Source organism: Cibotium barometz, chromosome 59 (genome assembly GCF_041138505.1).
Source record: "Cibotium barometz isolate CiBa-2024 chromosome 59, ASM4113850v1, whole genome shotgun sequence".
Taxonomy (NCBI): Eukaryota; Viridiplantae; Streptophyta; class Polypodiopsida; order Cyatheales; family Cibotiaceae; genus Cibotium; species Cibotium barometz.
The window spans coordinates 28,215,947-28,231,262 of NC_141104.1; the positions used below are offsets into that span (position 1 = coordinate 28,215,947).

At 45.1% G+C, this 15,316-nt stretch overlaps 1 protein-coding gene across 6 annotated transcripts in view; it reads right to left on the reverse strand.

The window, feature by feature from the left end:
- Nucleotides 1-15,316, reverse strand: part of LOC147605675 (syntaxin-22-like) — a 34,896-nt gene that overhangs the window by 10,496 nt on the left and 9,084 nt on the right. For all 6 annotated transcript variants that reach the window (XR_015265190.1, XR_015265191.1, XM_086793672.1 and 3 more), the window contains exon 6: nt 11,673-11,830. Coding sequence is in view for 4 of the 6 variants with exons in the window: in XM_086793672.1 (XP_086649798.1) it covers nt 11,673-11,830 (158 nt within the window). In the remaining 2 variants the exon portion in view is untranslated. The remainder of the gene's footprint in view (nt 1-11,672; nt 11,831-15,316) is intronic.

Below are 15,316 nucleotides of genomic sequence, written 5' to 3' on the forward strand. Positions count from 1 at the left end.
GCTCCTCTGCCTACCTTTCCCTTACATATCCCGAAGAAGCTGCATCTGAGAAAGCAAGCCTAGGAATAGCCTCCTTGTCTCTTCCACAGGAAATAGACCGGGTAGCTCTAGATCCTTCTGCAATGGTGACTCCTTTGGCACGAAGATAAGCTTTAGTAGCTTCAACTCCTTCGGCTTCGGTGGCTCGATCCTTGATGAAATCTTCAAACATTTGAGCCCTTCTTTGGTTATGTTCCCTCTTGGTTCTCCAAGCAAGGAATTCTTTGTCTCTGAGAAGTCGTCTGAACTGCTGAAAATCATGGTACTCTTCTGATGACATGGCCACGGTCTCATGAGTAATGGATTGACGACCTTGGTTCCCATCTTGAAGTCTTGGATCGGCCTGGTAGTTGTTCCCTTCATTAGGACCTTAGTTTCCCTCTTCTCTAAACATGGCTCTGTCACCCCAAGAAAGTTTCTTCAAGAGAAATCCTGCTTTGATACCACTGTAAGCCTAGCGGGACATGCCGTGACATATTCCACCACGTATCCAAGAGAGAAATATAAAGACAAAAGGGAGACAGAGAGAGAGAGAGAGAGAGAGAGAGAGAGAGAGAGAGAGATATTAACGTCTACGAGAGGCCAAAGTCGGCCTATGAGACAAAAAAAATCATACAACTGTGTTCTTCCGGTCATCGGAAGAAAAGAAAGAAAAGAAAAAGTGTGCATGTGTTTGGATACAACTATGAATCATCATGGATCGGTGGAGCCCATATACAAACAATATAAGGGGAGGTGGGGATGTGGATGGAGTGCTAAGGCAAGATGCATCTCTATATGCTGAAGGGGTAGTACAAGCATGCTATGCAGATCTATGTCTAACTCCATCCAGTGCCATAAGAGGGATATAAGATATCATACATCGCCGATGCTGAGGCTGTGAATGGCGTGAACATGTACCCTAAGTCTGAATGAAAGCGAGCTACCCTCTCATGTGTCTCCATCTGGTGTCTCATTCGGATAGCTGCTATCTCTCGGTGACGGAGTCGGGGTGCTCTATATCCAGTCTGTCTAGGTCTCCTCCTGGCTCTCAATTCCTCTGCTCTCTCTGCGGTCACCCCACGTGGTACATCAGCTGGCACTGGCATAGCTCTCTGGAAGAAATCTGTGAGCTGGGACTGTCTCCCACCCCTAGTGGGAGCGGGTGTCTGGAGGAGTCTCTCTCGAGAACTATGAAGTAGTAGTCTGCCAAGCTGTCGCTGGTCCGAGGCCTCCATCAACTGATGTAGTGAAGAGTGCTCCTCAAACAATCCTGCATATCTATCTCTGACCCCCTGGTGGGCTCTACATCTACATACAAAGTGATCCTCAGTCTCCACCTCCTCGCGGCACAATCTGCATATCCGCTCAGCTCTGGGAACCCGTGCCGCTCTCCCAGCCTCTATCTCTAGCTGATGTGATGAGACTCGTAGCTGTCCAATAGCAACGCGAGAGCTGTGTGGCATGTATACATCCATATACCGCGGTCGATGTATAAACCCATCCCCTGCGATGCTCATAAAGTGGTCTCTGTAATACAGCATCTTCGGTGGTAGCGGGCTCTCTGGTGCTGTCCATGTCTCCTGTATGTAGTGCTGCCATATGTCATGTCTCATCACTATGTTCCTCTCATTGAGAGAGAGGTAACCCCGTGGAGCAGACTGATCATACTGAAAAGGTGGCAACCGCTCAATGTCTATCCCATGATGTGAGAACCACTGTAGCATCTGTGCATACCAAGATCCAGTGTGTCCAGCCTCGGCCAGCTGTCTGGATGCCTCAAAAGCTCAGCGGGATAATCTCTCCGTGGCCATCTCCCTCATCCTGTATATAAAGGAGATCGTCTGGAACAATGCCTCCACTGCCATAGGTGGTGTAGCAAACTCAGCTCAAACAATGTCGTGCGGGACGGATGGTTTGCTACGTATCATCCTCGAGAGCATCAAGATCTGTGGTCTCTCCAGCTGTACCCATGTGGAGGCTGCAAGCCCTGGTGCCCAAACCGCTGCTGCATACATCAAGGCTGGTGTCACTAATGTATCCAAGAGCCACCCCTTCGTGCGGGGTTCCTGAAAATGTGCCTGATGACACTGACGCTCAAGGCCAGCAAGAGCTGCATACCCCCGGGTCACTCTGTCTCGGACTGCCTGAGCCATGGAGAAGCGTCCAGCTGATCTAGTAAATGTGATGCCAAGGTAAACATAAGAGCTCACCACCTCCACCCACCCTCCTGCTAATGTGAGAGTAGTGTGGCTCCTGACTGCGCGTGAGGTGTGGAAGATCATAACCTTGGTTTTCCCAAAGTTCACTGTGAGACCCTGCTGTGCGCAGAAGTCATCAAGAGCCACAAGGTGTCTTTGAAGCCCAACCTGCGTGTCGGATACCAAGACGATGTCATCAGCATAAAGCATAACATGGACAGTAATACCTGATAGCTCAACCCCAGAGCCTCCTCCCTGTGTGATGTAATCAACCACCTCATCAATATAGAGCCCAAAGAGCATGGGGGAGAGCGGGCACCCCTGCTTCACACCAATGGTGCTAGCAACTGTGTCGGACAAGCCTCCTGGGCATTGGACTCTCCCAAAGACCTGCTCATATAGCCTGTATATGCCCCACATCATGTCTGAAGGTATGCCTAGTGTCTGTAGTCACTGAAAGAGGCGCTCTCTGGGCACAGTATCAAATGCCTTGCGGAAATCCACAAAGCAACAATAGAGCCGTTCCCTCCGTGCCTTGGCCTGATCAATCAGGCACCTCAAAGAGAGAGAGAGAGAGAGAGAGAGAGAGAGAAGGGTTTAGCGAACTTTGCACAGTACACACACAATGAGCGGGGAACAGGCTCAGCTCCCTTTCAAGAATTTATTCAGGAAGAATCCACGGGCTCGCAAGCCAAGATCAATACAATTATGAATACAAAAGCAAACAAATATGCCGATGTGGAATCCCAAGTCGAAGTCGATGTCGAGGCACAAGATCTCTTATGCCGAGCACACCACGGGGATGACCCACAAGAATCTCTCACCAGGCTAGTACTAGATCCAAGTCCAAATCCAAATCTACGTCCAAATCCAAGTCTAGATCCAAGTCAAGATCCAAGTCCAGATCTAAGTCCAAATCCAAGTCCAGATCCAAATCAGGCAACCAGTCGTCGCCTGACAAAGCTGCCAGCGCCGCCAGCTATCGAACAACGCCACCCAATTTTGTACCATCTTGTTGGGGCCGTATCAATTCTAGGATTGGGCATCCACTTTGGATTGGACATCATACACTTGTCATTTGCATATATCTACTGTGTGTCTTGTTTACAAGCTTGGATTTGGGCTACACTGGCTAGCAACGCACAGTGGGAGGGACAGGGGCAACGGCAGCGGCGATAGATGGAGGTTCAGACGGCAACTAGCGCACAGAAGACAGCTGCAGCATGCGGCTCTAGCTATAGGTGGCACAACCTAGCAGTTCTGGAGGCAACAGTGGTATAGAAGGTGGCGGCCGCGTTAGATGGCTCGAGCAATGGCGTACAGTGGGTAGCAACAGCTGCGGTGTAAATCTCAGTAGACAGCGCTGGCATCAGTTGGTAGCATAGGGTGGAGCTGGCGGTGGAGATAGCTCAGGGGGTGGCGATCAATCTGGTACAACAGCTCCAAGCAGCACACAGGCAGGTGCTGGAGGCGGCCGTACAAATAGAGTTCTTCCCCAAGAAGATGATGAAGAATTCTAAGCCTTGATCATGAAGATCTTCGCTCCTCCAACGATGATGGCCACACCTTGATTGTACCCGTGTGAGGTCTTGCTTTTTGCCAAAAAGCTTGCCAAGCTTTTATTTTTGCTTTTTGATTTGTTTTTGGTCTTTCACATAAGATATTACTCAACTTTAATCAAAGATCTTGTGTTTTACTTTTCTAGCTTCAGGGTCTTGCTTTTTGGCCCTGGAGCTGTACAATAAGATATTACTCAACTTTAATCAAAGATCTTGTGTTTTGCTTTTCTAACTTCAGGGTCTTGCTTTCTGGCCCTAGAGCTGATTTTTGGAAAAGCAACTTTTAGCTTTTTGGTTTGGCTCAGTCTCCTCTTGCCACTGGTGCTCTTGGCTTGTAGTCAACCTAGTTTGACTTTTTGCTCTTCTCTGGTGCTTTTTCTTGAGCAAACCTTATGGTCCCTGTCCCCATGCCTTCTTCCACCTGTCTGGTGTCCGGGCAAGGGTTCCATCATGTGAAATAGAGCTAGGAGGGCCAAATAGTTACAATGGTAGCATAGTCTCCAACCCAGTCTGAATCATTGTAAGCATAAAGCTGAAAATCAGCCAGCCCCCCTGGCATAGTATATCACATAAGACTGAGTACCTTGGAGCTATCTAAACACTCGCTTTGCAGCTTGCCAATGCTTTATCCCTAGGCTACGCATAAACTCAAACTTACTCAACAGGGATGCACCATACGAAATATATGGTCATGTGTTGCATAAGTATATCAAGCATCCAACAGCCTAGCTATAAATAGTAGCATTAAAAGGCTCATCTGCATCAAGGCTCAACACGGATACACTATAAGAAATATATGGCCATGTGTTGCATAAGCATATGAGGCATCCAACAGCCTGGCTGTAAATAGTAGCATCAAAAGACTCATCTTCATCATGGCTAGTACGCCTCATACCTGTCTCAATTGGTGTAGAGATAGGGTTGCAATCTTCCATGCCAAACATATTCAAAAGCTTACATAAGTACTTAGATTGAGACATTATAATTCCACGATCTGTTTGCATAAACTAAATACGCAAGTAAAAGTGCAATTGGCCAAGATCTGATACTTCAAAAGCTCTATGTAATTCAGCTATAAATTTTTTTGTTGATTACTCCCTATCAAAATTATGTCATCAACATAGAGTATGATGACCACTATGTCTACACCATCAATGTGCACATACAAAGTACTTTCAATTGGACTATTATGGAACCCATGGCTGGTCAAATGCGCTTGGAGCCTGCTTAAGTCCATAAAGTGCCTTCTTCAAAAGGCATACTTTGTGTTCATGGCATGCAACCACAAAGCCAAGAGGCTGACACACATAGACCTATTCCAAAGAACGTCGTCTTGATATCCAATTGATGCATACTCCATCCATGATGTGATGCCAATGCAGTGACTGTCCTGATAGTAATCATCTTTGACGTAAGGGCAAACATCTCTTCATAGTCTATTCCCTTCTCTTTTGAATGTGTCAATAGATCCATCTAGCTTCCACTTGACTCTGTACACCCATTTTGTACCAATAACATTTTTACCAGGAAACAAATTAACAAGTTTCCATGCACCATTCTTGATAATGGAACTATATTCATCCTCCATGGCCTTTTCCCAATGTTCATTGCCTTGAGCCTGCTCATAAGAAGCCAGCTCATCTGAATCCTACATAGTACAACTACCCATACAAGCATAGTCACTCTCATGCCTACTTGGTTCACCTTTTTTTCCTACCCTTGTCCTGCTTTCCAAATGAGCTGAAAGTTTGCTATCTTCAAGAGTACGAATCAGCCATCTAGGGACTAATTTAGCCTAGCTGTAAATAGTAGCATCAAGAGAGAGAGGCTGAACCTGGTGTAGTCATCAATGTATGTGACAAAATATAGATGTCCCCCCAAAGATGGTGTCCTCATAGGACCACAAACATCACTATGATTGAGCTATAATTTACCATTAGCTCTCGCTCAACCATCTCTTGGGAATGGCTTCCTATGCATTTTGCCAAGAATGCAACCTTCACAAACATGATCATCTGGGATCTCTATATGAGGCATGCATTCCACCATATTATGTTTTTGCAAAATCATCAATTGCAGCACGTATCCCAAGACTGTGTTGTGTGCCTGCAAGTATGTAGACCTGTAACAAGAATATAGTAGAACTGCACTATATCAAAATGGTATACTTGATGACTTGCTTTGATTGTACTTGAGTATTTGTTGCAGAGTACGGAAACAACTATGCTGCCAACTCAGCCCTTTCTGCTGTTTGTGCCACCAATAGCCACCATTGCAGCGTCCTATGGCACCTCTTCCACCACCTTTTGCAGCGCCAAAACTAGTTGCACGGCCTTCAACTGCCTGTTCCACAGCCTTTAGCAACGCTAGGACTGGTTGCACCGCCCATTGCTGAACCTGTTGCCTGTTGCAGTTGCCACGCTGCCAGTTGCTATGCTGTTCTGCCCTGTTGGTCTGCTTCGCCTGCTGCTGCACTTGTTGCACAGCTCAGCACCTCTTCTGCACCTGACTCACCGCTGAGTTGTGAGCTTTTGTGTCGCCTCAACAGCACCATCAAGTGCTCGTTAGCCACACACTTCACTTGGTCAAGATAGTCAGCAGCAACAGCACAATCGTAAGGTTAACCTAGCTCTGATACCACATGTTGGTGTAGGGCAAGGAAACTAGAGCAATGAAAAGCTTGTACACAGAGAAAGAACACAACATTTTACTGCTTACTCACAGAGGTTGGCGGTGGAAGAAGACTGCCCAATCTGACTCACAAAATCTAGTCAAAGAATTGCCTGATTTGTAAACATTAATGTGTAAATCTCTTACAAAGCACAAGGGCTAAGGCTCAGAGTGGACCATGTCCCAAGGCTAGGCACAAGCCTCTGTCATCCAACTGTCGACACCATGATAGAATACAATAGTCCACTCAATAGGCTCACTCCACTCCTATAAATAGCTATAACTTATGGGGATAAAACTAATTAACACCCTAACCAATGTAATTAACCAGCTGCATTATTCTTCAGGGTCCCCTAACCCAAGATTAGGCTGGCAAACCCTGTGGTTAGCATCAGGTACGTAAGTTGTGACAAACAGCAACCGAGCAATGAAACGTGTGAAAAAAACTGCATTTATGCAAGTCGTGGGCTATTGGCCGAGTTAGCATGAGGACCCCCAAGTATGCATGGGTTGGATATTCCATCATTTCATATGATTTCTTCCAAGAGGTTGAGCCTTTTGCAGAGCATTTCCTTGGTCTAGGTTGATCAAGGGTTGATCTACAACAATGTTTTCGGCTGAGATCACAGATCCAACATTTTCAGTATCATTTTGTACTTGGAGAGCACTATTGTACTCCATTTTTTGTACATAGATATACAATAGTTTAGGTACTTGTGTGTTATGCATGTGTCTCTCTATTCTGTTCTATCTTCTCAATTATTCATGTGCACACTGAGCACAACTTACAAGTCTACCACATTGATATTGCTTCAAGAGAAAAATCCTATAGTATGTTAAGACATCTACGGCATCTCTCTCTTCACACCTCTCTCTCACAAAAACCAAGAACATGCCTGCATTAGTGACAATGTCTTTCATTTTGTGAGAGATCTTATTATGGGCTCATCCACTTGTATCAAGGCATTCCCAAAATCACATCACATCACAAGTTGGTGCGCGATGTCAATTATAGCATAAAAGTTTGATTTAAGTGAGGTTAAAATAGTGGGGTAGCATAAAAGTAGGGCAAGGGGAGTAAAACTAGTAAAAGCCTGGAAAGATTGTTTTGCATGTTACATGCGGAGACTTAGAGGAACCTTTTACCTGTTAAACATGCAGAGATTTCTAAACTGAATGTGCAAGGCAGAGAAAGATGTAGAAGAGAGAGAAAGGAGAACATAGGATTGGGTCCCAATAACTCTCAGAAGGGCCCTCATCCGTAGGTGTATTTGCTTCCTGTCACGTGCACCATCTGTCCTGGCCTTTTCAATAGTTCCTAGCTCTCATAGTAGGGTGCCCTTGAGCATTTTCTGAACCCTGGTCCAAGAGATAAGTAGCCACGTGCCATATAGGTCATTAGGGTTTGGTCTTGTCATGCCCATAACACAAGTTTTTTGTAACCCTCTTTGAAAGATATAATGTCATACAGGCCTACTGGACACTTTTCAGACCTATGGTCAGGTGTGTGGGGACAACCAAGTCCAGTGTCTAGTCCTTGTCTAAGTTTCAGAGGCAAAGGTGTCATGCCACGTGTAAAAGCCACATTGTCACTAGCAATGATTAGTTTGGGGCCACGGTGGCTGTGGACAGCCCATGGGCACCCGTGTGTGAGGACCTAAAGTGGGCATTGGGTAATGTCTGAACAAGTAAGGACTGGGTGGACCTTAAGTAGGCGCCAACTCTGGCCATTTCAGGCAGCTATCTGGGATGTAAACGCACAAGCAAGGCGCCAGCAGAGCAGCATTTTGCAGCATCTGTAAACGCAGCCAAGGGGCAGCCTCTGTGCAAGGTTAATACACCATACTAAGCAGCAGCAGGACAGCAAGGCGGTTGTACCGACAGCAAACTCACCTTCACACGGGCAGCCCAAACAGTCCCTAATCAGGTCCATCTCAGTCCATCGAGTTTGGACATCAAGTAAGTCCTTGTGTACGTTCATTTTCTTGCAATATAATCAAGCAAATACACGGACCAGCAGCGGGGGCCCTTGAGAAGGTGGATTGGGGCCCAATCGGGTGTTTTGTGTACTTCTCTCAACTCTAAAACTCAGTAATCAGTTTTCAGCAGTGTGTTTTGCATCGTTTATCTTTGAAACGCTTCTGCATATGTATTGCTGTATGAGAATGTAAATGATTGACCTTAGGGCTGTAAACCCTGCTTCGTATTGACCAATGACTTGCAGAGGTGCAAAGAGGGAGGCTAAATGCTGGCCACCGCCTGGATCTACACCTGCTGGAAAGCTTGGGGAGCTGCGTTTTTGCTTTTAAAGGCTGGTAGGCCTGTGTTTTTGCTTCTATGCTTACGTGGCTGAACTGTAGAACTCCCAGTACTTGCATTTAGGGCTGATGGCTGCCACAAACCCAGCTGTATCAATTCTGGGGTTGCAAGATTGTGAGATGGGAGGCCCAGGACCGAAACGACCTATATATAGGAGGGAGGGAACTGGCCAACCTACTCATGGCCTGATCATCGGTGATTTCCACCTTGGAAATGTGCCCCACACATGGGCCCAATCGGCCTTTGATGTTCTCAAATCAAAGGCCATGACCAGCAGTCGAAATGGAAACAATACCTTCCATTGGTTCAGGCAAAATCCTAAACGATGCTCACTCATCGAGTATTGGCCGGACACCATATGTCGCAACATTTGGTCGCCGGTTCTCATCTCTTTTGACGAGACAGGTATCACCATCTCTAGAGGCCAATAAGACAACCAAGACATTCTCGGAAATCGTTGAGTCAGTTAAGGAGCGCCTTGCCAAAGCTCAAGAAGCATATACCCGGCAAGCCAACAAATCCAAGCAAGATGCCAACTTTAAAGAAAGGGATTGGGTATATCTCCGCATCATGCTAGGCAAGCATTGTCCCAAGCTTTCATTCCGAAGTTTCAGCCCATTTTCCATCATTCAAAAGTTAAGTGATTGGGTATATCTCCGCATCATGAAGCAATGGCTGGGCAAGCATTGTCCCAAGCTTTCATTCCGAAGTTTCGGCCCATTTCCCATCATTCAAAATCCTAAACGATGCTCACTCATATGTGGCAACATTTGGTCGCCAGTTCTCATCTCTTTTGACGAGACAGGTATCACCATCGCTAGAGGCTAGTAAGACAACCAAGACATTCTCGGAAATCATTGAGTCCGTTAAGGAGCGCCTTGCCAAGGCTCAAGAAGTATATACCCGGCAAGCCAACAAATCCAAGCAAGATGTCAACTTTAAAGAAAGGGATTGGGTATATTATAAAGCAATGGCTGGGCAAGCATTGTCCCAACCCCATTTCCCATCACTCAAAAGTTAAGTGATGTCTCTTTAAAGTTAAAGTTGCCGGAAAGTTGGACTGTGCACAATGTCTTTCATGTTTCTTGGTTGAAGCCATATGTAGGTCTAGCATTGCAGGATATCTCAGAAGAGCAACAACCAGATATGATCGATGAAGCTGAAGTCATAGAGCCAAAGCAAATTCTCATCCAGAGTCCACGGATGGAAGCATGGTTCCGGTCGAAGAATACAACAGTTTTATACGAAGTTTAAAGACCGAGAAACCCATGAAGTAGTATGGTTGGATGAAGAATTCTTTCAGGAGTACCCCCAATTGTTGGCAAACTACTTGGAAGCCCTAAACCTACCACCAAGTTAAGCAAGAGGGAATGTCACGTGCACCCTACACTAGGGTACACAATGACACACTGGCATGATTATCAGTGCAACATTTTATACATAAGTAGTACCTTTTTATAGGAATATTTGTCATACGTCGTGACCCCATTGTGAGCGACAGTCAGCCCATTGTGAGCCCTCAATCCGGGGACAGTCAGGTATGAACTATGTAGGTCAATCTCCGAAACATAGAGGTTAGTTGAGAAACAGTCCTCTTAACCCACTTGGAGAATTCATCAGATAGTGCATGTAGAAGTCAGCCTTAGTAGTAGGTCTTGCGTTAGACAGCATTTAGGTTAAGATGGCATGCTCATGGGCTAGCCAAAGGCCAGCCCATGGCTGGTGGCTCTGTTCACAGAGCTTGGTCAACGGCTATTGACAGCCCTGACCCTCTATTTGAGACAACCGACAACATATCGGAACAGCATATCCCTGTCAGCCCCATAGGACCTCATCTGCAGCCTGTCTTGGGCCGTGTGCAGACAACCAGCAGTCTGAGCAGCAGGTAAATCAATGCGCAGCATTTTATGTTAGCATTTAATGCTAATTTCAGCATCTACGGGCCGACCTGCTCCAATAGGACATATAAAAGCATGTGCTTCAGTCCCTCATAAATCATTCAGTATTCACAAAGTTCATCAACAGATCAGGCAGCAGTTATCTATCCTATCATCTCTAGGCAATCATTGAAGATCCTCTTCAGCATTCAGCTAGCATATGTGCAGTCCTACAGCTATCTAGACTTGCATAAGTGGCCCGAAGAGTCTTCTGCAGCGTCTCGAATTGGTGGATACTCAGCCAACATACAGTCTTCCTTGTCCTTGTCCTTGTGTTGGGCATTCATATCGCTTGTTTCTCAAGCATTGTACTACATTCTCCAAAGAATAATATAAGCAAATACTCCTACTTGCCAGGGGGGGGGGGGGGGGGGGGGGGGCTTTAGTGGGTATTTGGGACCCAATAAGGTGTCGTCTACTTCACTCTTGTTCTCTTCTCTCGCTCTCTCTCTCTACTCTGTGAATTGGATGCTACAGAATCTCACCACATAAAGGTATAAAGAAGACCTTGTTGTGCGTTACCCTGATCAACCTCAGTGCATGTAACACTGTAGGTGCAAGTTTATGAATTCAAGTCCCTAAGGCATACATTTGGCTTACGAGAATGGCAAGTTGGAACAAGAGGAGCAAGTATGGACAGTGCAGGGAGGGATGAACCCAGCATGGACAAGATCTATAGCAAGAGGATAGGTAGGCCAACCCCGGCTAGGTGCCCAAGGCCTAGCTAGGGGATGGGGCATGTAAAAAGCCTCTAAGGAAAGTCTCCTATTTGTTGGTTACGCAGCTGGTAGGAGGGGTGCACTTTTTCCATAGGGACCTAGGGCCTGTGTTAGATCTTTCATTAGAAGATAAATATTCACTTTAGTTTTAAGGCTTTTAGTGGTAGAAAAACTCCCGCTTATTTCATACGTAAAATCTAACCACAACAACTCAATTCAAATTAAAATCTTTTCAATGTCGTTACTTACCAATCATAACACCTTGTTCATGCACCAACACGGCAAGATCCTTGAAAATTTCATTCACTTCACCAATTTGCTGTTGGATGTCTTTAATCCCTTGCTCTCTTTCTTCAATTATCGCTTCATTGAAAACCACCTCATTCTCTAATTGGACAAATTCTTGCCTGCAACCACCACATTTCATGCATATTAACTTGAATTTTGAGAGGCAAGAACAGTCCTTTAAAGTAATATATGTGGTCAATAATACTAGTCTGCTCTATCTTAAGATTTCAGGATGATGAAAAGATGGCACGATGCAATGTAACTTAATTTACATATAATATATACAGTTAATTCTCTCAAAATAAAATGCCACTGTACTATGAATTCAATCGAGGGTCACAAACAAAGACTCAAGGACTGTTGTATATTTTGGAGTCTAGTGTCAAGTGATGTGTGAACACTTTAGGTGTGAACATCCTCTTATTAAGAGAACATAAGATAAGGCCTTGGTGCCTACATAAAGCATTGTACATGGTATTCATAATACAATCGTTGCTGTGATGTGCAACAACTTGCTCACTCGTGTGTGTGTGTTATCACCTCTCTCTCTCTCTCTCTCTCTCTCTCTCTCTCTCTCTCTCACCTATCCATGTCTATGCACCAAGTCACCATGGCTTGATCTCTCCTTCCACTCACTCTCTCATGGTTGGAACCATGTTCACCTACATGGTATCAAAGCATGGGTGAACCCACCATCATGCCTCTGCGTTTTTTGTTGTGCCGCCTTCACACCTGCGTTTTTTTCCTTCATATAATTTAGCATTTTTTTGCATGAGCATCCGTACGTTTTCAGCTGCCACTATCATCTCCCTTCATTGCTGAGTTTTTTATAGATAACCACCATGTGAGCTTCATCCTCTTTTGCGTTTTTTTTTTTGTGTAGCTATGCTTCATACACTCGCATCTGCATTTTTTCCTCATACTATGCTGAGTTGCATTTTTTTTTAATGCCGCCCTCCATGTTTTATAAGCTTCTTTAACACTTTCCTTTGCGCTTTTTTCTACAACCCATGCCACCTATGCTAGAGAGCCACACAATGCTGGACACCTATTGCCTCTTCTCTTCATTGCAACAATCGTCATCATACGCATCTCAGCCAAGCATGTCATGCACGGTTTGCTGCTAAATGTCATCAGCATGATGTGAGCACCAGCAGCTCATGTGCATTTTTTTTTTACCAGACATCGCTATCATCTTCATCACACAGCAGCCCCTGACCACACTCCATGTGTTAGCAGTTCGTGCACGTCAACTTGGCTGCCCCTCAGTCATGCTGAACAACAGCTTGTACCCACAGCAAGCTTGTCTTTACCATCCTCATCAATCAACTTGCAGATTCACATCAGCTTCAGAAGATTTGGAGATTACCACACATATGGTAAAATCAGAGCTCTCGTTTATCAAGTTTGCCAAAAAAAAACATTTTTCAGTAAATGGAATTTGGGGATTTTACATAAATGTCGATTAAATTATCAAATCCCTCAACAAAAATTTGGGCTTTCCCCAAATATGGAAAAAAACAATTAAATGAAGCGCTCGGAGCAACAAGAAATTGCGGCGTTTCAAAAATTAGGGCAAAGTTGGCCTAATTACAACTTCTACCTTGGCCCCTAGGCCTAAAACGATGGCCCATGGTGTCAAAAGAAGATCTTCATCGACATTGCACCAACGCGGGGAGTTTTTCAAACTTCCAAATGTGAGGGCAAAAGGACAAATGGACCAGATGGGCAAGAGATCAAAGCAAATCAACACAGCATGAAATGGATGAATAAGTATATGTATAATGGTGAATGAAATCCAATACAAGAGGCCCTCTAATGTGAGGTGACTCTGAGTAGTGGACCAACAAAGAAGCAAAGATGAGGTCAGAGCTGAAGCACAATTGGTGACGAAGGCTCGCGTCGAGGACAACGGTGGCACTCCGTGAAGTGGTTGGTGTCAAAGGCTCACATCGGTGGATGCACTCCGAGGTAGTAGATGTCTGTAGTGGGCTACGGAAATGTAGTGGTGTAGACAAACGCAAATCTGCAGATGAGTGGATTGCAAGAGAAACGCAGATTTGAGGAGCAGAGAGGGTTGTTGTCCCAGGCAGATGGTGTGCTGCCGTCATGAGGTAGGTGGTGAAGAGCAGAGAGGGCTGCTGTCCCGATGTCATCAAGTGATGATGAGCAGAGAATGGGCTGCTGTCCTGAGGTGTGCTGCAGGTACAGGTACAGGAGCTGCAGGCTGCAGGTACAAGATTAGAGCTGCAGGCACACAGAAGAGAATTGGGCACTGCCAAGTAATCTGCAGGGATCAAGCAGCAACTGCAGATAAGGGTATGGCTAGCGCTGCTCTGTTGGAAGATGATGATCCAGGCTGCTGCAGAGGTAGGCCGGCAGCAGTAGATTCTTGATGTTGATTTTACGTTGTGTTTTTGCTGAATTATGAAGCGATTGCTTATATATGTTGTTGGGCTGCTGGTCGGCCCAGAGAGGGGCTGTCGGCCATCAGCACAATACCAAATAAAATGCCCTTTTAGGGCTGGTTGTCACACCAAAATCATCTTTTAGTTATGTATGAGTCAAGGGTTCTCTGCCCGGGATGTCCCCCAAAATCTGAATGAGTATTTTGGATGTTTTTGTTGTAAGACTTGTTTCTATAAAAGGCTGAGGTCCATTTTATTTTACTTTCCCTACTTAGAAATGGATAGACTGATGTATATTAGGCTTGACAGGAGAGTTTCACGTGTTGGCATCATTGTGTTCTTTTGTATCACATGATTGCAGTCTAGAGCCCAAATCATTATATTGAAGGTCTCTCCCTTAGATGACAATCCTTCACTCCGAAGGGGGGTTTGTTGGATATCTTGGAGTCTAGTAAGTGTCCAGTGGTGTGTGAACACCTCTTATTAAGAGAACATAATATAGGACCTTGGTGCCTATATAAAGCATTGTACATGGTGGAAGTACTATCATAATACAATCATTGTTGTGCTAAACTCTCTCTCTTTTGTGTGTGTTATCACATCTCTCTCTCCCCCACCCGTCCATGTCTATGCACAAGTCGCCATGGCTTGATCTCTCACTGTGTCATGGCTGGAACCATGTTCTCACCTACAAGGACTTTATGAGCAATCCCCTAAAGGGTGATGGGTTACTCATGGTGAACATTCTGACCATCTCCTCATTCTTTGAGGATAATGTGACTGATCCCCTTTGATGTCCATCTCTGTCATCATTTGTATCTGCATGACCTCTCTGAAAGCAACCCACAAGCCACCTTTCACTAGTACCGATTTCCTAATATGGGCAAAATAAGACCACTAGTAAACCATCTTTCTTGGGCACTTCCCCTTTAAAAGTGCACAAAGCACCTTGGCCAGTCCGATAGAGACTTAAGAACAACTATCCTCATGTGCCTCCACATGAAACATGCATAGTGGAAGTAAGACTTGATTAATGCTAATTAATAGATTAAGAAGCACTAATCCTAAAGATCACAATAGAGAAGACCAGAGATGACCTAATCTACTGTATATTGCAAATGATGAATATCTATAATGGAATTCACAGACCCAAATGCAGTTCTCTTGTCGTATACTGTGCAAGACATTACCTACTGC